The 24140-nt window shown below is 43.7% G+C and overlaps 1 protein-coding gene across 1 annotated transcript in view; it reads right to left on the minus strand.

Annotated features, from left to right (window-relative positions):
• Positions 1–2849: 2849 nt before the first annotated feature.
• Dgk (diacyl glycerol kinase 1) overlaps positions 2850–24140 on the minus strand; it is a 65468-nt gene continuing 44177 nt past the window's right edge. Inside the window, exons 4-19 of the mRNA XM_089597358.1 lie at positions 13799–13927; positions 13131–13344; positions 12786–12950; positions 6793–6915; positions 6314–6363; positions 6153–6227; positions 5839–6076; positions 5240–5445; positions 4792–4965; positions 4564–4712; positions 4355–4497; positions 4167–4291; positions 3774–4061; positions 3494–3695; positions 3238–3419; positions 2850–3140 (exon numbers count right to left, since the gene is read on the minus strand). Of these exons, the coding sequence (XP_089453484.1) occupies positions 3051–3140; positions 3238–3419; positions 3494–3695; positions 3774–4061; positions 4167–4291; positions 4355–4497; positions 4564–4712; positions 4792–4965; positions 5240–5445; positions 5839–6076; positions 6153–6227; positions 6314–6363; positions 6793–6915; positions 12786–12950; positions 13131–13344; positions 13799–13927 (2553 nt within the window). The 3' untranslated portion in view covers positions 2850–3050. The remainder of the gene's footprint in view (positions 3141–3237; positions 3420–3493; positions 3696–3773; positions 4062–4166; positions 4292–4354; positions 4498–4563; positions 4713–4791; positions 4966–5239; positions 5446–5838; positions 6077–6152; positions 6228–6313; positions 6364–6792; positions 6916–12785; positions 12951–13130; positions 13345–13798; positions 13928–24140) is intronic.

Consider the following 24140-nt stretch of genomic DNA (forward strand, 5'->3'; position numbering starts at 1 on the left):
TTTTTACGGATAGCTCAAGTTAGGTTAGATCGTGGCGGGATAATTCGAATAGTTGTGGGTTCGGTGAGACACGCAAGTGAACGGACACGCAGTTTTCGATGAAAGTTCTAACTTTTTTCTTCTTTATTTGGATTTGACGAAGACAATAAACATTTGTTGACATTAAATGCGAGCTGCTACAATTCGAAACAACGCATCTCTCATCTTTCATTCTATAATGATGGTCAAAAAAGTTCAGTAGGTACAGTATACTAATTTTATTATGAACTGTAACATGTATAATAGTTTTTTTCTTTCGCCTCCTTGTTTACAGTTATATTATAGTCGGTATAGGTACGTACAGATATGCATCTCAGATACTTACAATTTACAGTATGGACAGTTTTTTTTTTTTTTTTTTTTTTTTTTTTTTTTTTTTTTTTTTCGTTAGGATGCATGTCTAAGCTTTTGAAAAATGGCAGTTATGCTCAATTATGGAGTTAAGGTATACATACGCGCTTAAATTTTTTTTTGCAAGCACCGAATATAATATATCTACGTCCAAGAATGACATTACTGTACTACATATGCTTGTTTTCGATATCAACACGTGTGTCTAATTGTAAGCGCCATTTTAAGTTTTCAATTTGCCTTTCTCCCTATTTGTTACGTATAAAAGAATATTTTTTTTAATTTTTTTATTTCTCGACGTGGAACTATACTTTTTTAATAGAAAAGCACACAGAGTCACATCGATCATTAAAAATCGATTTACTTAGTAACATTTTTTATTTACATGTTATGTTTAACTCAATCTTGTGTGTTACAATGTAATGTATAAGCTAATGAACAAAAATATATATACATATATTTTTTCTAAACATTTTTACTTTCGGCATTAGTTAATTACTTTAGTAGTACTCTTTTAGTATGATATCTAAGTGTGACATTTTTTTATTTTTTTTATTATAAAGTTGTCGTCTATATCAAATTTATGTCTTTGAATAAGCGTATTTTTTCACTTACCCTAATTTCTCAATTTTTCTCATTGAAATTCATGAATTACAAAAAATGTAGCTTTTTAATACTTTATGAAGTAAATCTAGATATATCTCCTATTATTTTCTTCAATGTATTTTTAATACCGAAATCATTTGACATTGAAAAATAGAGCAATATTTTTTTCCTATTCGTGAAATGGTCCCGATCGGATTCAGTAGTATCAAGCTAAACATTGTGCGCGACAATTAATATTGTGGTGGAGTATTAAAAATTAAAATATTTGTCTCCAAGCTTGCCTATGTACAATAAACCATGTTTTCCTTCATCGGGACGAAGTTTTTTATTAAAATTTTCTTCCTTCCAGTGCTCACGAATCAAAACCAAATTACGAGATTTCAAAATCAACCAAATGAAGATTCGAGAGCTAAAAAGTTTTTTCCTATCATATCAAAAGGACGGAAAATTTTGGTCGTGGTCCATACTATGGTGTTGGATTTATTCAAGCAGCTCTGGAACTTTTTAATCAACATTGAAACTCGAAAAAGTCAGTGTTTTTACAAAAATTACAACATGAAATAATTTTTAACTCAAATAACGTGTCATCAGTGTTTATAAATCATTATGTACATTAATAAATAAAATGCATTCGAGATGTAGTACCGTGTAACAGCGATATTCATTACGATGATGTCTTAACTCAAAGTACAAAATTATTATAAAATTAATATATACATTAGTAATGTGTTCGATATGTACGCACATGTGTACATACACTCGTTATATTGTGTCTAAGTGTAATATCTTGCCCCCGATACAACCATAGCAATACATCGCAGAATTTGTACAGTAATACTCAACAAAGATCCGTAAAAAAAGAAAAAAAAAAAAAAAAGAAAAAAACATTTTCTAAAGACTAGAATCGACGCGAAATTGAAATGCTTCATAACTTTTACACCTTTTATTGGCTATCTTCTTATTACATCACTTTAGAATAAGCGTTCTCATTATATAGTTTATCCTTAAACGTGCATTTTAAGAAAAATTTCACAGCTCTATTTAAAATTATATGTTCATTCATTTATTGGTATATGTCTATATTGACCCAGGAAAAGATAAATTTCCCTTTAAATCTACTACCCGCGCAACTAACGGCAAATCCTCATAATTTCGCACTTATATACAAACTTCTACGTTATCATCCTTTTTTTTTTTTTTCATAAACAATACAATTTTTACGAAGTGATTTTCCTACAGCACTTGCTTAGCTATAGTCTTTAGTTTATATAAAATTTCAATACGTACATATACGTAACGATCGATGTAACAACTAATCGAGTATTCCAACGAAACTTGTACGAGTTTTTTTTTTTTTTTTACATCAGAAATATACATATATGTAATTCAACGAACGGTAAAAAAATCAATGGACCACGTAACAGTTAAACTCGACTAAAACTGCATAACGATTCATTCATCGCATCTCTCTCTCTCTCTCTCTCTCTTGTACACGTATCCCATACTCGCAACATGATTATTCGTTCTCTAAGTACACAAATATCTTTGAACTACATAATAAGAGATTTTCATAGACTTCCCGTTAGTTTTTACTCGTAAACCGACCTAACGTACATATTTAGATTTTTGTAATGCATAGGTGCATATATATATATCCTTGAAAATACTGTACACAGTTGATATATATCTTTTAGCTTTTTCTTTTATTCGTATACACACGCACACACATCACTCTCAAAACATATATACACATGGACAACGATGCTTACTCTCTCTCGAGACAGTGAAAAAGTTATCACAAAATAAATACGTAAAAAAAAAAAAAAAAAAAAAAAATCCATTCAAGCCTAAAATTAAAACACGAAATCGCTTTGCGTTTTTTTTTGCATCTCCGATAAAGCCGAGCGCTCGCGAAACTATACACATACATCATTTTGGGAAACAATTCGATTCTTCCCACGGCTTATACTATGTACACTGGTACAATGCGTGTATGCGCGTATATAGGTAATTGTACCTATATAGTAGTGGTAATAGTTTGGCTAGTAGAGAGTTCACCTCTTGAGGAACCGGAAGAACCCTTTGCGCTTCTCGGGCGGCGGGGCCATCAGCATCGGCACCTGATTCTTGTGCGTGATGTTTATCTGCGCGCCATAAAGAAAGCTCGATTATTATTATTATTATTACCGATCATTCAGAAATAAATCGTATATGGTTGTAGGTACACGTGAAAACTCGTACCGTGCAGGGCTCTTGCATCCAGGGCTCGCCGTCGATCTGCATGGGGAAGCGTTTGGTCGTTGTTATTTGGACGCTGCTGCACTGGGCGAGTCGTTTGCCCGAGGCCCGCAGTCCCGTTTTCACTTGGCCCATGTGCAGGCAGTTCTCCAGACCGATCACCTCGATCAGGTTGTCGCCGATGTCTGCACCAGCCACTCGTTACATTTTTAATACACATGCGGTTACGTATTAATTGGGTGTAAAATGTACCACGTACCTTGAATGGCCGCGGTGAGGTCGATCGAGTTGAAGCTGCTGGTGCTGAGCTCCTTGTCGGGGCGTTTTTTTCGCTTGCCCAGCCGGTGCTTCGAGTGATGCTCGCCCCACAGGTTGGAGCCGCCGTGGGTGAAGGGAATGTTGAGCAACGCCACGCCCTGCAGTGGCGGTCCGTGGGCCAAATCGAGCGGGACTCCATCGCACTGCGAATCGTTTGACGCGTATTTTATTTGCACTTGGGATTCAGCGGAATGTGTATACATGTGTAAAGCGACACCCACGATTATTTCGATGTCCTCGTGGAGGTTTTTGCAACTGGCGGCGAATGTCTCGGTCGTCGCGTACTCAAAGTACCAGAGCTTGTTCTTCATGCGGCTGTTGAATTTTTCCGGATTCTTTTCGCGCTCGAGGTGAAACTTGACGCAAATCGCCGCGTCGACGCCTATCGAGAAGTAGTTGTTGATTATGTTGTACGGTATGGTGTTTTGCTGCGTCTTTTTCGCCTCCTCCTCGTTGGCGACGTCTATCTGCCACCGATCCATCATCACGGGCGTCGCCTTCTCGATTTTCTATTGCAAAGCGTGACACATGCATCAACATTGGTACTCCCATCGATGATCGGTAACTCGGTTACCGATCGCCACTCCAACGTATCGTATTCATCGTGTACATACCTTAAGGAGCTTGTGGATGGCTTCGCCCTCGTAGCCGCCACCCCAGCGCAAACACCGGGCCAGATCGTTCCCCGTTCCGAGGGGTATGACCGCGACAGCGGGCTGATGCTCGAACTGAACCCGATCTGCATCGAAACGATCTATAAGAATATTCATTTAGTTGATAAAAAAAATATTCGACGACGTACCCATGGTCTCGAGCACCCAGCCAACGGTGCCGTCGCCCCCGCAACAGATCACCCGAAAATTCTCCACATCCTTGAACATCTGCAAGCCCTGCATGGGCCCTCCCGTAGCGAGATTGTGCACCTGCCTGGGGTTCAGGATGAACCTGCAATATTGTTGTATTTTCATGACAATTGTCATTAAACTTGTAAAAAATTGTATATAAACTTACTGGAACTTCCTGAGCATACGCTCGCCCTGTCTGCCACCAGACTTTGGATTGATGAACACGAGTAGGGGCACGGTATTTGGCGGTGGTGTTATCTGGAAGGACATAGCCGGCTGCTGCTGGGAACCCGAGCCCGCCGACAGATAGCTCCCCTGTGAAAATAGTCTCTCAAACGTGTACTTGGACGCGCGTGGATGGGACGTGTACACAAGTGCCGTGAGGTGGACTTACCGAGCAAGTCACCGAGGATTCCTGGCAGTGTTTGCTGCCCCGTTTGCTGTCGCGCGATAACGATCGCTGCCGATCGAGTACGATGGGGCAGATGGCCGTGGGCGGCAGTATGTGAGTCGCGTACTCCCCAAGGGTGCACTCGGCCTTCACTTGCGACACGCACTTGTTGTGCAACTGCAGCGGACATATGGGTCACAGGTGAGGATTTTCGTTTCATTGCGTTTACTCGGTATATCGGGGATTTTATCGAATGAATGTTTCTCAAATGGAAATATTTGGACTTTTTGTTAACCCGCGTTGGATGAAACGTCTTAAACGCTCCCGATTGAGAAACACTTTCCGATATTCTTCAATCGCAAGCAAAAATAGGTGAAATTGTTCACGAAATGGCCCACACATGATTGGCACTCAGGATAAAGCATACAACAAAGAAACTAGGCCTCCTTACCGTCAATTGACACCATCTGCAGTGCAGTCCAGTTATGCCGTTGTAGCTCTTGATAGTTTTCCTGCACTTGGAGCACTTGCCGTGACAATTACCCTCCACCCAGTGATGAACCATCGTCTGGGACGTCTTTTTGCTCTTAACGTAGGTTGCTATGCACGAGGCCGGAGCTCGTTGTACACACCGCTCGTGCACCGTGTATTTACACACTACGGCAAACAACACATTTGTATTCAAGCACATTAAAATTACGTACATCTCGAAAAATGATTCATCCATTTTTTATTTTGTTTTCAAGCCCGGCTCTTGAACTCGTGAACACGTGTGTTACCAAAGCCCCCGAAGATACCAGAACCGCAGCCTAAACCGTGACTCACCATTGTAGGTAAAGTTACTATACCTTATCGGTATAAACAGCACTTTTTGTAATCGGTAATTCAAAGTCTCGTACACGTGAACCGGTTGAAACCAGGTAATAGAAAGTTCGCTCTCCGAATCGATAAGAGGAAAAATATGCACCGAGGGCTGTTTAAAATTGCGATTATACGGAAACAAGCAACTGTCCCAGCCCTGATTCGGGCGGTTGAAGAAAAAATACATACGAACGCAGCAGAGGCCTTTCTTGCCGAGGCCGACGAGCATGTTGAGGCACAGGTTGCAGTAGGCGGGCTTGCTGAAGTGCTTGAGCCTCCACAGATGGGTGCCGTCCTCGCGGACGTTGGTGTCGAGGCCGAGGAGCACGAGGAGGGGTATGGTCGTCAGGCCGCCGCGCTTCCACTCCTGCAGCGACACCGTACCGTCCGCGTCGTAGTCTATTTCTATCATCATGTCCTGGAGGATCTGTCAATCGGGGCATCGAACCACAACCGTTAAATCTGCACTCTCTTACGCGCGTCTGAAAGCCAACTCTCCTTACCGGTTTTAGTTCCGACACGTCCCAGCCGAGGTACTCGGCCACGTTCATCATTTGGTTGACGATGCAGTCCATCTCCTGGCTCGCCATAGGACAAATAATCGGTCATTTACATCAGTAATAAAATACTCCGCTGTTATTATATACGGTTATCGGCAACTTACGTTCGTGTCGAGGACTCCATTGCCGTCGGTGTCGTACAGCCGGAACATAACTGCAAGAAAAACGAAAAAAAAAAAAAAATAATAATAAATAATGATGCAATCGTCGCACTGGTACAGGTTTTACGTCGCGAGATAAACGTGACTCGCGCACATATATACGCGTAATCTGTAAATTAAATCGGCACAACAAGATGCAGAGGAGGGCCGGTACGCGATAAGGGTGAGTCACGCGTTTGACCGGACTATTATTAGGTGTATTTTTTTCCTCGTCCCGATGTCCATGTAATTGTAAAAATTAGCCCCCGCGGGCCGTGGACGCAGATCGGTAAGGTCGAGCTCGCAAAACGAGCTTAAAATAGAAAAGTTGTACCAGGAAAGGAAAAAAACAAGTATCATAATAATATGAGAGAGCGATGGGGCGAAGATAGAAAAAAAAAATCAACAAAAAATACAAAAAGTATAGGTTTCGTCGGGCTTACACTCCAATTTGTCCTCGGGCGTGCCAGCCTCCAGCAGTGATAGATAGCAAACGATGTCCTTAAGGCTGACTTTAACCGAGTGGACGTCTATCGTGCTCTGCTTCCTGACGATCTGTCTTATCTCTGTAAGCACCGGTTACGGATATTATATTATCATCGTTCGTAGAGATGATCTTTAGAAAAAAGAGGGGGAGGGGGTAAGGTAATTTTATTTTTCTGTTTTCAACGCGGACGGGTGCGCGCGCGTGTGTTTGGACGAAGGAGCCCGAAAATATCGAAAGCTTAACTCACGCGAGCGAAATGTAAACTTTACCACCGATTTGGCAGAGTTACACGGGAGTGCACTCGTGCACTATACATCACACATGTAGTATGTAGCGGTGGTAGAGTTTGTCGAAAATAGATCGGCGCGTCTCTTTGAACCGATACGTAGGTATACACGCGCCGATTTTCGAAGAAGTCGCGTGAGCCGCGCATCGAATCGCCAGACACTGTTGTCCCGATATTGCTCGTGTATAAGTATATATGTTCGGATGCACGTGCATTGTGTTTTGATGGATCGGTAAAGTTTTGCTGACTTCGATCGACAAGTAACACTCGGATTCTTTATTTTTATCATTTAAAAAAAAGCCCAATTGCCAATGTTTCCGAATTAGCATCGATCAGTTTGTTATGAGACAAATATGATTATATATATATATATATATATATATATATATATATATATATATATATATATATCACCGCGCGGAGCAGAAATTTAAGTTTGTTTTTCTTTTCTTTTTTTTTTTTTTTCATTTGTCGCGGTTCAGTGCCAATAAAGCAGTTTTACTGTGGACTCATTCGATTCCCCAAAAAGATGTATAATAACATACACATAAATTTAAACAAGTTTGGGTTCAACTCTACGGCCCAACTCTTTTAGGGACTCGAGTAAATTTTTTTTTTATGAGAACATGGCAGGAAAGAAGAAAAAAAAAAAAAAAAAAAAGAAATAAAAATTTCAACTCGCGGAGAGAGTACATCGAAAAGCTCCAGGTGCGATTTTTGTCAACGAAAGCCTTGGAGACAGCTGCGAAAAGCTCTGCTCTGGGCGGGTAGACCAAAAGCTTCAGGAGAGACTCGTTCTAAAATTACAAACGACCGATGTATTTTTACATTTCGCGCAGACGCCGGAACACACATGTGCCGATTCCAAGTAAATCGAGCGCACATACGAAGCAGCGTTGCACACGTACATACCCACCAGACGGATCAATTATTTTTCGCACCCTCGGTGAGCGATAGGTTTTCCTTCTCGTTTTCATGCACATGCACTCACTGCACAATATTGTTCGTCGAGTATACAGGAAAAAGACGAAACCAAATGGCCAACTGAAAGCCAAAAATCGGTTGATAGGCACCGCACCGCCCACTTTAAGGGCGAAACAACCGTATAGCTCGTATCGTTACCGTTACAATACGAGCAAGTGAAAAAAAAAAAAAAAACTGCCTCGAACTCCGTTACGTAAGATCTCGCGAATCGGAGCAGCTCCTCCGCGCGACCTTTTCTCTCCGCCAGTTTCTTTGGCACTGCCCCGCGTAGTCTCGGCTACCCCAGGAGCTGGCGCGCCGACGGAACCGCACGTCTGGCGCGCGGCGTACGTACACAACATATACGTATACATGAGCAGTGCCGATTGCAAAATTCGTTTGTTGTTGTTTTTCGATTTTTCAACTCACCCGTGTAACACCACTTGCGACGACGGGTAATTAAATTCTATACTACCGGCGATCCGATCGTTGAAAAGAAACAATTTCGTCAAGCATCGTTATGCGCGTATCACCTCTGAGTCATCGTTTCAGCAGTATATACGTGTTCAATTTAAAGCACAAATGTAGACGATGATAGAGGTTTTTCCTTTTTTTTTTTTTCTCTTTCCCCTCCCGCGACTCGGTGATTCACGAATTTTGTGGACCGCTCGGCTGCGGGCTTTATTTTTAGAAGTTGACGGATACGCGCCAGTTGGGAAAGGATCGAAGCGGGGGCACACCGTAAGCGAGTCGTGCGATTTTTTTCACGTTTCCCTGGTTTCTTAATAGCACGCTACAAGAGAGAGATGGACTGCATTCAATTGACTCCGCTAACGCAGAGCTTTACTTTCTTTGTATCCTTCACAGTAACCACTACTCGAACCACATCGTCCATTACCTATATATATATATATGCCCGAAACACACCAGCATCGTCGGTCGAGCAACTAACGCACCAACAAAAAACCAACCGTTTATGCCTACGCGTAGAGAAGAGGTGGCCGGAAACACTTGTTGCCGCTCGCGTATAGCGAGTCGTGCGTCGATCGTCTCGCTCGTGATGTATATACACAGCAGCTCTCGACGCTCGTGTGACGTAACTCGGGTTCTATTTTTCCGGCCCGTTGTGCAACGAATGCGACCAAGTGTACACCGTATTTCATACAAGTGGTGTACCGTGGATGGGCTCGCACGAAGGGGAAAGTCTGTACAGCGAAGTTGATGGAGGAAGGTTTTATCGTCTTGTCGGGGAGCTTTCGGGCCAGGAAACGAGAGGATATTGGCTTTTGAACGATACAGGTTGAGCTTCGTGCTTGAGAATTCATTTGTACCAAATCAATCGATTTTTTTTTTTTCTATTTCATATCGATTGCGTTTATTATCGATTCTATCAATGACGTTTATATATAATTACTGACGTTTCAAGTAAATGAAATCTTAATAGTACCGTGACGGTTAAAGTTTGTTGATATAATTTCAATTATCACTTGAAAACTGAAATAATAAATACATCCTCTTACGTGAAAAGTATTAAATTATGGCTGTACACAGTTATTTGGTAAAACCAAGAGTTAAAATGTTCCGTGAAAGTTAGCACAAGAATATAATATGTACCATCCCGGACGCGGATGTCTCAGTTTTAGTGTGACAAGCGACCGTGACTGTAGCACGACGTGCACTTTCTTCCATTAACATAAGTATGTATACTTACTCTGCATTGGCAAGTGCTCACTTCCTCCTTTTGTGTATTAAACAATTCAGCTTACACAAATGGTCGGAAATGATGTAATCAATCATGAATATGTCCGATTGCTCGTCGTGCAATGGAAAGTGTACTATAATAGTATGGTATTTTTTTTTTTTTTTTTTAACTTTCCCGTACTCGCAGGAAAATAATTTTCTAGAAATTTTAAATCAAGTCAAAACGTTGATGAGCAGGTGCATCTGGACTTGAGCACAATTGTACTATGGAAAGAAATTTTTTACGTTTTCTTTACTAAAAAAGTTTTTTTATTCATCACTACGTATAATTCAATGTTGTGAACAAATTTTTTCTCACGGCAGACAAGAGTAATCTGAACAAAAAAGTATCCATGCCCCGCAGTGGATATTATTATTATTCGCTTATGCATTTTGTCGAAGCTTTTATTAAAGGTGCACCCAAAATAAAGATCAGATTAAAATGACAATGGCATTCAAGGGTAGACTGAATAGAGATCAACAAGTACGAAACTCATGATGCACGTGCTTGCAGTGCAATAAATTCACGAACTAATTACCTCGAAACGGATCTCAGAGGGAACACTCACGCGCGATCGTAACGAGGATATAAATAACGCACAAAGCGCGTCAGTAACGCCCGACTTCATGAAACACCCACGCGCGTTTTACACGCAAAAAAACTAAAGTAAAAGCTGAAGTTGCTTTTGCAACCGACGCGCACCTGTTGGGCATCGTTAAACACTTATAAACACGTGGACCTGCGTTTTATTTTATTCCAGATCCCAGTGTAAGCACAAACGCGGTTTACATACAAAGCGTACACACGTCCGTCACCCTATACATATGTTTTATCATACATCCCAAAATACGCGAAACGTCGATCCATCAGTTTTCCAATTCGCGGCGTTTCCGTCAGCAAATGACCATACCCAGGGATCGCGATATATTTTCGCGCCGTTGCAATATATTTACAAACAAAGTTTACTTTGACATCGACGAATTTCGTACACACGGGTATTTGCGTCACACGTCCACTGCAATTCCTTTACGGTTTATTGCCAAATACGCTGGAAATAATGTTCCGAGTCGTGGCTCGTACATAAATATGTTATACTAAGAATTTTCTCAACACAATGAAATTCTCGGTCAAACGATTTGTACTGAACGAATGTTGATTCGGTTCCGACTCGATTTGTTTTCCCCTCTCCCATTTTTCTCGGCAACTTTCCATGGCAGTCACTCGGATAAATCCGTTCTCCGCGTGTACGATTCAGCGGATATCAATCGGTTCGGATCGTTGGTGTACGCGAGGGACAAGCATCTGATTGCAGCCTGAATCCAACGATCACTCGTATGCCTATGATAGTAACAATAAAAAAATATGTCACGTGTGGGGGAAAAAAAAAATTCGATTTCAATGGTGTGAGCATCGGCATGATGGAACGCCGAAACTGAATTATTCCACATGCGTGATCTAGTAAAGAGTGTCTATGCCAACATTTGTCGATCAATCGGTACACACATGGATATAATGGAGTCACGCAAACGCGGAAATCCAAATAAACTTTTACGCGCGGAGAGAATCACGAACCAAGTATTTATAGCTTCCGGGGCTCAGAGTCTATTTACCCTTCCGCATAATACCCCGTCGTCCGCTGGCCTTTGCATTAGCCGAAATCGATCCCTCGAACCCCATAAACATACATACGTAGGTAGATACTCCCATTCAATTCCGTTCGTCTCGACGGATATTCACCGCAGCGTATATCATTCGCAAAGAATCTCGGGAATGGATTCCAGTGTGGTTATACCCAAGTGTATGTATATATACGGCCAGATGAGGGGAACCCTCGAATCACTGGGATTTGGGATATACGCGTGGATGGTAGGACGGATTACGAGCGTATAGTGTAAATTCGGGGGGAGAATCAAGGACCAAATGTATTTTTGGGGCGGATTCCAACCGATTTGGCGTTTTTAATTTTCAAGGTCACCTAGATCAAGGGATGGGGTTGGGGGAATCGGTTACGCCACCTGAGAAGACGGATAAAAAGGCGTGTACCTACTTGACGGTGACGTTGGGATCGAGATGAGGTAAAAAAAAATAAAACAATAAATAAAAAAAAAAAGAGCGATGAGAAAGGCTTTCGGGAGGAGACGGGGGGAAGCAGTCCGTTCGCGATGATAAAGGGCTAAAGTAAATATTATCCCTTTTCCTGCTCTCGGTTCCCTCTTGGTCTCTCATTTTTTGCACGCGCGCGTTTTTGCCGTACACGGAGATGTATATACACGTACAACCTAATAAGAAAAGCTCGCCGGAGCGTGTGTGTACAGCGCGACGAGATAAAATCAGGATGGAAGAGGAGTCTCCTGTGCCGTGGAAATTGATGGAGGGGCGTGTGTGGGTCCTTAGGAAAGATAGGCCACGAAGCGCCCCGTCACTCTCTGCCTACGGACACCGATTCCTCCTGATCCCGCATAATTTTTTTTTTTTTTTTTTTTTTTCAAGTGTTACGTTTCAATCGCACCAACTATCGCCCCAATACCCCATGGCTGCTTTTTCAAGTTTCATTTCTATTCTCTCCGAAACACAAGGAGCCTCGTTCTGGATTTTTCCGTCGGTCCTTTTTGTTTCTTCGTTTCAGCCATTCCCGCATACATAATCGCACAGCCGTTGTTCTCCATATACTTTTCCTCGCAAACGATCGACTTTGGGTTTTTTTTTTTCTCCCTACTCAGCGAGCTCGGAGGGATAAAAAATAAATCTCTTTGATTACTTCCGCCAGATTCACCGAGCGTATTCATTTATTTTACCATCCCCCATCTCCATCGATCACTCCGAGATTGTACTGTATACATATTATCCAGCGGAGGCAATTTTTCTCGCCGAGGGTACATCAAAAGGGTGCGCGTCGTTTTTCACCCTCGTTTGCCTTTGGGGTGTATATATGCGTGTATACATGCGTGTATAGGCTCACCTTCTTGCAACTTGCCGTTGTTGACAAGCAGCGAGTTGTTGGACTTGCGGGACGAGTTGCGGGACATCTGACTGTGGCTCGGGCTCGTGTCGGTGCTCTTCCTCTCGAGCACGTCGTGGCAGCTGTACGAGGTGTGCGGCAGCGCCCGCACTGGATATATAGTCCCTGCAATGCAAGCCCTCTGTTAACGACACGCAACACGCGCTTTCGACACCGTCGCCTGCCGGGAATCCTCGGAGTCTTGTTCCCGGCAGGCGGCGACCACGTCAACGGGAGGCTCTTTTTTTTTTTCCAAAGAAAAAAAGGCCCTCCCCCCCGTTAAACCGGAGAGATGACTAGGTGTACCGAATCTCGAGCGCGAGGAGGCCTCGGGGTCCGCCCTGTGGTAACCGAGGGCCTGGAGCTTCTCAGTGATGCCGTGGATCTTGTCGGCGAGGCTCGAGCCGTGGCTCTCGCTCGGCTGGCTCGTGCTCAAGCCCGTGTTGTTGACGTTCGTGTTGGAGGTGGTGTGCGAGGTGATGGCGGCGCAGGCGGTCGTCGAAGACAGCACGGCCATCTCCTGTACGGAAAAACGGTCAAAATTGCCAAGTTATCTTTGCTTCGCTCGTCGGGGATTTTCATTGGGAGGGTCTCGGAGGAAGGGGAGGAAAAAAGAGCTTCCCGAGTGAGACTGGAGATCGAGGTTGTCCTGCTCCGTAATCCGCTGCGGGAAATCCGGCTCATCTTTGAGACTTGAAATTGTAAATAATGGCCCTGGTTTTTTTTTTTTTTTTTTTTTTTTATTTATTCACCGAGGACATTTTAATCACTGGGATGGATATTGAAAATGGAATAAAGTCAGGTGGCAGTAAAAGTACTCGTTCCGAATTCAAAAGGGTATTGAATAATCGACAATTTTCCACATTTTTATTTTTGTGTCCTTGCTCCATTGAAAAAAAAAAAAAAAAAGTTTTAAAAGAGCCTACTGAGGACAGTAAAAGAGGAGTATGGTACCGGGTTGTTGTAACACGCACCTGCAAAAAACCAGCGCCGCGGGTGCCCTTCTTGATGAACGAGAGGTAGAGGTGCCGGGAAAGTTCGTCGGGCGTCGTGCACTCGAGGTAAGTATGGAGAAACTTCTTGAAGCCTTCGTAGTCGATATCCTGGAACAAAGGGTGAAAAAAAAAAATGTACACACGTAAGACTCGGCGAGAGTGAAAAGTTTATTGGATTCCATTATGAAGGTCGTTTTGTACCCTCCTCCGTATATATTACATGGTCGTGTATGTGCCATTTTTCCATACGGAAACTTTTGATAGGAGGAAGGTGGCGGTGTGGAGTTTTATCGAAAAGTTTCCAAAGACCGATTTCTATTTACTTGAAACTTTTTCATTGGCACCCCCGTCCCCCACCCCCTTTGACGAAAAGTTATTTTAGGAACCAGTGAATCAACTTGGACGGTCTACATATATACCTTTATGATAATTCGTGATGGGAATTTTTTCTCTCATAAACATGCAACTTTAACGCGTATCGAGAGTTGGGGTGACGAGTTGTGCGATATTTCCACTCGTTCAACGAACCACTGTGATGGTTATTGTTGGACCTCTTACGATACTTAAAAATTCTATAAAATTATTAGAAATAGTAAACTAAGAGAAAAAAAAATAATGAAAATTAGAGGAATTCCAGTAAAAATTACCATTTCGCTCAGTTAATCAAACCCAAGCTGGCAAAAAAGGAAAAAATTATTATTTTTAACAAAACAGTAAAAATTTTTTAACTGAAAAAAAGAAAAATGTATTAACCGATTCTTTTAAGGTTTACTGTTCCAGCATTATAATTTTTACTGTTAACACAATAATCTTTACAGTTAAAAAAAAATAATTTTTTTTCCTTTTTTTCCAACTTGCGTTCGATTTACTGTGCGTAACGGCAATTTTTGCTGGAATTTCTCTATAATTTTCATTATTTTTTTTTTCTCAGTGTTTGGTTAACGTCATCAACCAGCACTAAAAATTCGTTGGGGCAAAAATTATATGTACATTTGACTCGTGGCGTTTACGGAACAGGAACGTCCACCCGGCGCTCATCGGAGTCGGAGGGGCCAAAGATCAACATTAATCTCCTCGAGAAACTCCATCAAAAGAAAATCCAACTTTTTTTCCCTCTCTGGCTCGCCGTGTACATATACGTATATATATATATATATATATCCAATACACCTTCCCCAATGCTAATCCCCGCGTCTATATTCAAGCCACACACGCGCTCTCCCCGGCACACATCCGTCATTGTGTCCGTACGCCCGAGTGAAATTGCCTGTCGAGTCTTTTGTGTCCCGCGCGTTCGATCAATTTAGGCGCAGGTGATCCACGAGCCGAGAGTGAAACCCATTTTCCGCCACAATGGGACGAAATTACGATTTTGAAACAAAGGCACGTCCTTGAATCGGCTAACGTGTGGCTGGTTTTCGGGTCTTTCGAGGATTCCCGATAAAGTCCAGATTGGCCCGGGATGGATTTCTCATATGCTGTTCACAACGTGTATAACTAGCTGCTCTGCTTGTGAATTCCGAAGCGGAACTAGTTTCACTTTGATGTACTAACTTGAACAGCGTCCACTCGTAGGTAAACGCACAACTCTAACGATTAAACTTTTTGCGGGGAAATGGCCAATCCCCAGCTCCTGTGTGTGACACTATGTACTACCGTACGGGACGAAAAGTCGTCGGTCATCGATCGCCAGTCCAGGCTTTGGAAGCCTATACCGAAGGACCGAAGGGGCAAATGGAAAAATGTCATCAAGAAGAGCTACACCACCTCCGGCTGGGACGGTCTGCCACCATTGTCGTCGACAACGGCTAAATCCAATGACCATCACTGCTACACCCTCAGCCAGATGTCTCTGGCTCGAAGGACACTGGCGTATACACGTACACCCGCCGTTTTTTCCCTCTTGCTTTTTATTCGAAGTGGTTGTATATTCCCCCACCGGGAGAAGTGGTTTTATAGCTGCCGGGGGGGGGGGGAGGATAATGTTTTTCGCACTCGCGCGAGCTAAAAAACAGCTGTGGTGTCTTTTTCGAGATGGATTTTTCACACAAAAATGTCCCTTGATGGGTCTTTCCTTTGCGGCAGGAACCCAACCAATAATAAGCCTAAATCGGCACTTTTTCCTGATGGCAAATGCAAAAAGGCTTTTTCGTCCACGGAGCGGAGGCGGGGTAAGGGCCACTCGAGCAGCTAACGAAATTTTCTCCCTCCCCCGCTCGGACGTGATTAAAAGTTCGATCGATGCGGTATTAGTTCCCGAGGGGGCTCTACGTCTGCTCTCCATGCATATAGAGAGGGAGAGGTACGTAGCAAACGAAGCTCTAGGATAACTGTGCGTTAAAAAATCGCGTCCCTGTATCCTTCATCATATAAAAATGGCACTTCCGGTTTAAGCTTTCGATCGCGATTTCAATCGCTTGAAACAAGCAAACTTTCAATCGCTGACTTGCGAGAGCCAGGATAACAGCTTGTGCTTTTTGATCAAGGGTTGTTTTACCGAGGATAAGTCATGTGATGCTGTGTGCATCAAGGGGTAACATCAGTTTCGAGAAAAAAGCTTCAACTTGTCGAAATTCCATGAAACCCCCTGGATTCCACGAGAAGGGGAAACTTTCCGTACGGCTTAGCGACGAAAGTTCAAGGATGTGAATAAAACGCTTTGCAACTCGATAAGGAGACGATTGTAGTATCGGGGAAATGAGTCGTCGGGATGATGGACTAGCCAAAGGTAATCGGTGTTCCACGTATACAGAGTTGTTTTGTCTGCGGAAACTTTGAGCGGTTCCTGTGTTTATTTCGAAGCAACGAATCTCCGATTGGATCGATGATCAAAAATCGGGGGATCAAAGGCATTGCCGATTTATCATTAAATCATAATATACTAAGTATCGGTAAGGAAGGAGAGTTATAGGAAAAATCGGTCATTTGTGATACGATGGTAAAATTCAACTCGAACCGCGAGTACATATTGTACCCTTGTAAATTGTCTCCATGGTTGGAGGGAAGAGGGGAACAAAAAACTTTGCCCTCGACTTTGCGATAATTCATTAGGGCCGAAAGTTCTGAAAAAAAATTCTTCAGCCCCGAAGTTTCCAAGATGCCAGAGATAACCCGGCCGTTTGTCACGCACAGTATATACATGTATACGCCGAGGAATAAGCCCAGAGGAGGAAAAAAACGGGAGTCAAAGTCGAAGGGAAAAAAAAGCTATTTCAGGAGGGCGGAAAATGGGGGAGAAAAAAAAAGTCCCTTTCTCTTACTCTTTTATCTCTGCTCTGTATAAATATGTATACGTATACGTAACGCACAAAGACCCTCCCTTTCGAGAGAAATACGCACGCCTATATTTATATACCCACATTGAGGGTAATAGAAATCGATCATAGCACGCCGGCCTATCGACAGTTCACGCGTTACACATGGTCTATTTCACTTTTGATCGAAAAAGAATAAGGGGAAAGGGGAGAGTCGACGCGATGACGATTTACCGGACTGAAAGTTATTTTTTTGCTTCTCATCGATGGTATACGAGAACTCACGTCGGGGATGCACAGAGTGTCATGTTCCCTTTCAAAGCTGCGGGTGCCGATGTTTCCCCTTTATTGAATTTTAATGGGGTTCACATATATACATGTACAATACATATTGCCGTCGCATCGTCTTTCTAGCTTACATACGAGCTTTTATTAGCGATGACGCATGACTTTGGATCGTACGCTTTTTTTCCGATTTCCGCTAAACAAAGGATCGTTTAACTATTCGAAGCAGTTTGATCGTAATAATTTCAAGTTGACAATAATATATTGTTCACGTGTATTCGTACATTTGACGATTGATTTTGAATATAAATTTACTACGAAAACGACATACGCGTGTTTAAAAAACATAAAAAACGAAAACTACTTTGAATGTGTACTTAAAAAACTTGAAAGCTTATAGACCACACGAAAACGTATTCACTATTAATTTATTAAGTAACGCGGGATAAGTACTTTCTTTTTTTTTTTTTTTTTTTTTTTACATTTGTTGCAAACATAAGGTACAGGGTTCATAAACTTTCGATTGTCGTTTTTTTGTTCAATAAATTCACAGCTTCCTTGTATCAGTGGAGAGTGAGTATACAGACACACTTTCCAATGATGACGCTAATAACGAGCCAACTCTGCGCTAAATAGAGCCAATCGTAAAAGTATTTATGCGAGTGTAGTATACATACCAGCCGATGTGAGCCGAGGCAGAGGAGAGACGCTTTCGAACGGACGTTAAATTCTTCTTGTCTCACTTGGGGGGAAAAGTGAGACGCGTCCTCCAGCTTGTGTATGTACTTCCCTCGATTGTTCGCGCTGAGTGGTAAGCGTAAAAGTTTTACTCGGCCATGAGCCATTGAATCACCCTGTCCGCGAGCTCATACGGCTGTAGTGGACGTTAGGGGTGGAGAGGAAGGGAACGAAAGTTGATGAAAAGCGCGATGTGTTTGATCCACGACGTTTTTATAAATTGGGTCGCGTGACTTTAGCACCGGTGGATGATCAAGCAGCCAGACTCTGCGAAATAAATCTACTGTCTTGACGTCCATCGATCATCAGGGAGTGCACGTGTATATACGTACAGCTGAAATAGCTGCCGTCCGTGTTTACCCCATATTATAATACATACTCGTGGGGCGTTTGGTGGAGGCCAATCATCGAATTACGCGTGGGATCTATTTGCGAGGGGGTAGAGTCCAGCTCACGTGCGCGTCTACTTATGTTTCATAATGGCCCCAATGAGCCGAGAATAATCATCGAATTTGCAATCCCTAAACAAAGTGGCTATAAAATACTATGCGTTTTTTTTCCTTACGAGTCAAAACACATCGTGTGTTTTCCATCCAAGAAAAAAGTGTTACCATAGAGTACATATAAACGTAAGATAAGCTGTAAACCAAATTTTGGTCTATGTAAGAGGATATTGGTTGTCCAAGGTGTTGGGAGTGTGCCATACAAAAAGGTCGGATTTATATAAAAGTCCGTTGAAGCGTATAATACATATATATTAGAAAAAAAAACCTTTGACGGTTTCAGAAACGCTCGACCATAGATTTTTATTCCTCTGCGGTGTTATTTACTCGAAGCCACGAGAGGAAAAAAAAAGCTGCACAAAAGTCTAGAGATAGAGAGGAAAAAAAAAAGAGCACCAGGAGAGCGTAGAAAGAGCTGAATCGAAGGCCCTCGCCAAAGGAATACATCCGCATGAATGGGAGTGGAAAGGGGGCGGCGACGGACGGGGGAGGGGTACACTGCGGGCACAGTACAGATAGAGAGAGAGAGAGAGTGAGAAAGGCGATGGTATTACGTCCATTAAAGCTTTGGCCGGGACGCGGGGGTGGATGCCGCGAGGGCGAAAACTAGATCGCTGAATGGCCTCCTGCTCCTCTGTACGCGCATATATATACCTGTGTATACACCTCCTGCAGCTATGTATACATATAAGCTCTTGGATGCACGATGATGCTGACGTCGAGGGCCGACTGACGTCACGAGCTCAAGCTCTATGTGTGCACGCGTGTATGTTTATATATATATATAATATATAGACGCTGGGCCGCGTCACGGATCGGTGGGAAATTGGGTCAGTGCACAGCTGTATAACCCCTTCCCCCTCCTTCGCTGACAACAACGTGGCGCATTGTACATTATATATATATTATACAAATGACGTAGAGAGGGAGGGGGGGACGATTTGCTCCCCGCGTATAGGTGGTCCACCTTATACTAATGTCGACACGTGACACGCGTTACATAAGGTATGTGTATTATGTACTCACGTGTCACCATTTTCATCCCATGTTCGCTCTTAGTTGTATTTTCGCTCGATGGGGGGGGGGAAATAACAGTCAAGCACAAAAAAGAACACCATTGTACGTAACAGTAAAGCCGTACGAGCAATCGTTCGATCTGTACACGCACAAGCCGAGGGATGCTGTTTCTCGAAACTGCTGCCGGGGGGGGGGGGCGAGAAAAAACGCAGCGGCAAGCGATAATCTAACGCTCTTTTGCCGAGCGAGTCCTTGAGGAGCCCGGGCGTCACGTGTGCGTGATACACCCGCGATTTCGGTGAAAGAGAGGTAAGTATATATAGCATGGATATTATCTACTTTTACATTTACGGTGAAGCATCGTCGGTACTACTGATGGTCGGGTCGAGCTTATATACTTTATGCTCCGTGCAAGCGATGTATAGGTAATCCTCGTTATTTTCCCCTCCATTAACAAAATGCGGCTCTTAAGGACTCGTGGACAGCTAAAAAATAGAGGGGACCTTATTCCTTACCCCAAAGGTTACATTGAGACATTCCACGGTGTAATTTGATTGTTCCATTAGGAATCGATGGAATTGCTGTTGCAGCCACGATTGGAGCAACGGGTACGAGCCACCCGAGTGGAGGAGGTTCCAAGGTAAAGACCACTTGACCGCCCTATACGATGGACGAAGGGGAAGCTGGGAAAGGGCCGTCTAATTGCCGGCAGTCAACGGGGAAAATTACCAGATTGTTGGCTCGCGAGATACGAAGCTCTCAAGGACACGAGTATCGGATTAAATTAGTCCAATTGCTCGGTATCTGCCACGTTTTCCCCCTGCATTTTCAATCGTCTCTGAGCTCAGGGCAAATCTTACGAGGTATAAAGGATGAAAAAAAAAAAAAAAAAAAAAAAAAAACCAAGGGAGGAGAAAAACGCAGAGGTCATACAGATACGTGGAAAAAAAAGAGAAAAAGGAGCAGCGCACGAGTATACACACACGTCGCGCTCGTGTGGGTCGTGTCAACAGTTTAGGCAACGACCCCGAGAATAGTCCAAGGGGCGGCTCCTCACGTAAGTATATAACGTACACAGAGAGCCACATGCTCAATTATACGGACGGTCTTACATCGGCACTTACGGCACACGCGCGCCCTGGACAAACATATAAGCTCACGCTGGCGCTTGCTCCCTCTCGTCATTTGCCGTTTTATCTTCTTGACTTTTCTCCCTCCCAATGGGCATGCATTTTTTATTTCGCATCGTATCGCCCATCGCGCGTTCAAATTCTGAGGCGCTTTGTGAAGCTGGAAACATTCGAGACTTGGGTATATATACGCACACGCGTCAACTCGGGTGTTCCGCGAACGCGAGCTTTTCCACTGGAATTATGATTTTACGCGGGAACTCGCTCCTTTCGGTAGCAATAACAACCCCGTAGCGAGCAATGAAGCTCCATTGTGTGCTTTGAGTTTGCTATTCGCGCACAAGTATATAGTCGCGGGGAGCAAAACGCCACCGAGCGAAACCTTGTTATTAATTCAGAGCAAATAAGCTCTGTACCTTTTACCATGGAAACTCATTTGTCACGGAAGGAAAAAACCTGGAATAAGACACAGTACCTGAATTGCATGTCGACACCCAACGATACATCCAGTCCTTCTTTTGGCTGAGTTTTCGCCAAAACAGCAATTTGGAGTGAGATTGATAAGCCAGCCGGTACCCACGCAGCCAACGACCCAGTAGTTTCGGACAGGTCGCAATCTCCGAGAGTCCATTAGCCGCTCCCTCTCTCTCTTCGTGCACGTATACATGTACGGGTATTATATATATACACACACTGGGCGCACATGTCGAGTCTCCCTGGACGCGCCGATGTACAATGTTCCGTATGGCGCGTGAAATTAGTCGTCGCACGCGGTGTGCACGACAATGCAGCTTTTAGCCGTACACGGCTGCTGAATTGACTCCACACACGGGACTGATTGCTCGATGGAGGATCGCCGATTGCTCGAGTACGATTTACACTTTTACTTTTTCCGAGTTCCTCCCGTAGGTGGTTTCGTCGAGTCTCTTTTAAATTGAAACGCCGATGAGCGTAATATCACTTCAAAATCGGCTTGGTCGAGTTTTTCGAGCTGCAGGAATCCGTCACGCCCAACTGGGTCGCAATGGTGTCCAATTTAATGTAAGGTCCTTCGTTTACGGCCTTTTTTCTTTTTTCAATTAAAAACGTAGCTTTTTCTCCCTCTGGTTTCATTGTACCTCATCGCCATCTCCTCTTTCGTCTTACGCAATCAACGATATTCCCTTTTTACGACCGACTTGGAATTAATTATCGATTTTTTTCGCTGAAAAAAAAAAAAAGAACTTGTCTTTCCGTCCCGAGATTTTTTTTTTCTCGGTGCCTTACGTAAGCTACGAACCGATGATTTTCCGAGGTGAGATTTTCAATGGCAAGCAAACAATGAAAACGAGGGATGATCCACTAAGCGTCTGCTTCCCATCGGCTGCGTTGGCACAAATCCGTTCGTTAGGCTCGTATCTACTGTCGCATGCTCGAAAGCTCCTAATTGGGAACGTGGTTAATTCGCTGAAAAACTTTGTTAATCGGAGGCTTAAACGCTTGATTGGGATTTTTTGGGCGAGGAGGCGTTTTTTTTTTTTTTTCTCAGCGAGGAAGAAAGAAATCGGTCCCCCACTTTGGCGTTGGGGGGTGAAAAAAAAAAAAAAAAAAAAAAAAAAAAAAATTCCCAAAAGGTATATAACGAAGGAGCAGGAAACGACTCTGTATATCGGCGAGGAGATAATTGTAAGCGATAAGCCGACGCTCCTCGTGAGAATCACGGCGCAAGCCACCCCCTCCCAACGGGGTACAAGATTGATGGTCCAACCGTTACGTTTCGAGGAGGAGGAAGGCTCTCGTTGGATTTTAGACGAACGCTTGGCTCCTGCAGCGGGTGAAAAACTCGCTTCATTGTCCATTGTTTCCGAGGAGGCATATTTTCGTTGGCGTGTAAGGCTCGTAAAGATTTTTACCGCCCCATAACTGACGCCGATAAAAACGACTCGTACTTTTTAACGAAATCGTCACTGATGTACTGTACCTATCGTGTACCACTGCGAATCTGCCGCACCCGTGGTATCTTGAAAAAAATCGAGCCCCCTAAACTGTGGACATCTACTGGGAATAAGGAAAACGAAAGGACTTTCTTTTACTTTCGTACAAAATATACCCAAAGTTTTTGATGCTTGGTGGCCCCTTTTTTCTACCACTTTTGTTTCAGGAAAAACGTGGGGAGGAAGGGAGGCACTTTTCAACTTGTCCACAAACAAGTATCGATTGGGTGAACATGGAGTTTGTTCACGTACAAAAATTGATGGTCACGTTTTATGGGCCTTTATGGGCCAACCATGTGTTCTTTTGAAACATTAGTTGACAAAGTGTTGGTTCTCTCTCTCTCTCACAAAGTTACCCCCGAAACGGTAACGACGAAAAGGCAATAAGCTCACGATTTGTTTTACATCGCGTTAAAAAACTCTCGGCAGCCGCATGTATTCCTCGGAAAATCCAGACTTGGGGCTTGTTATTACCGCCTCGAGGGTTACCTCGTACCCCAGCCCCACAATACAAAAGTAAACAAACAAATCCAAGCTTATTTGCGTAGCGACGACGACGGCAAACACAGTTTTCCCAAAAAGCTCGAGCTTGCGATGCGAAGAAGAAGCGCCTTCTCCATCCCCAAGCCCCTCGGTAGCATAGGAATGGATGCTCCGGCACTCGTTGATTTTGTTGGTTTACCGCGTCGCGAGTTTCTCTCTCTCTCTCTCTCTCTCTCTCTCCTTGAAGGGTAAACAAATGCAGCAGTAGCAGTTCTTTGAGCAGGGGTAAAGAAAAAAAAAAAAAAAAAAAAAAACGCCTCACAAGACAAAAATATATAGAGCCCTTACCCGTGTATATACGTGGCTTACATTCTCCACACCTCCCCAAATACGTGGTCACACACACGCACACATGGTGTATTATCAGTGGCAGGAGGGCCAAGGGGGAGGGTCGGCGCTACGTCATCGTCGCCAAGGCGACCGTCGAGTTGTACCGTTCCATGCGCGCGTATGACGTCACCGTGGCCTCCGAGCTCCCTCTTTGGCTGTGCGGGGGAGGACGCGCAGGTCGGTGCACCTTCCGCAGCGCGTGACGTCACGAGTCCGCTAGTAGGGTCGCGATGCCTCACCATACACGGGATACCCAACCCTCTCGAAGCTCGTTTTATCCTTTACGAGCCCCCCCTCCAACCCCAACATTGACAAGATGATTTTTTTGGCTGGATACAGCAAGCGGCTGATGTGTCTCGTGTATATGCATCATCCGTGTGTACCGATTTTCCTCGGGTGACAAGGTGCACCTATATTCTTTTATCTCTGAAAGGTGGAGCCGGTTTCCCCGGGTTTTCTCTCAAGGATGCCTTCTCTCGGCAGGTTATTACTCGCGAGAGCATCTGATTTTCGGGAAGATGGGACAACGTGTACACGTATGCGGTCTT

The sequence above is a fragment of the Copidosoma floridanum genome, unplaced genomic scaffold, assembly GCF_036245765.1.
Source record: "Copidosoma floridanum isolate Cflo_tuat_1 unplaced genomic scaffold, Cflo_Japanese_pri ptg000032l, whole genome shotgun sequence".
Classification (NCBI taxonomy): domain Eukaryota; kingdom Metazoa; phylum Arthropoda; class Insecta; order Hymenoptera; family Encyrtidae; genus Copidosoma; species Copidosoma floridanum.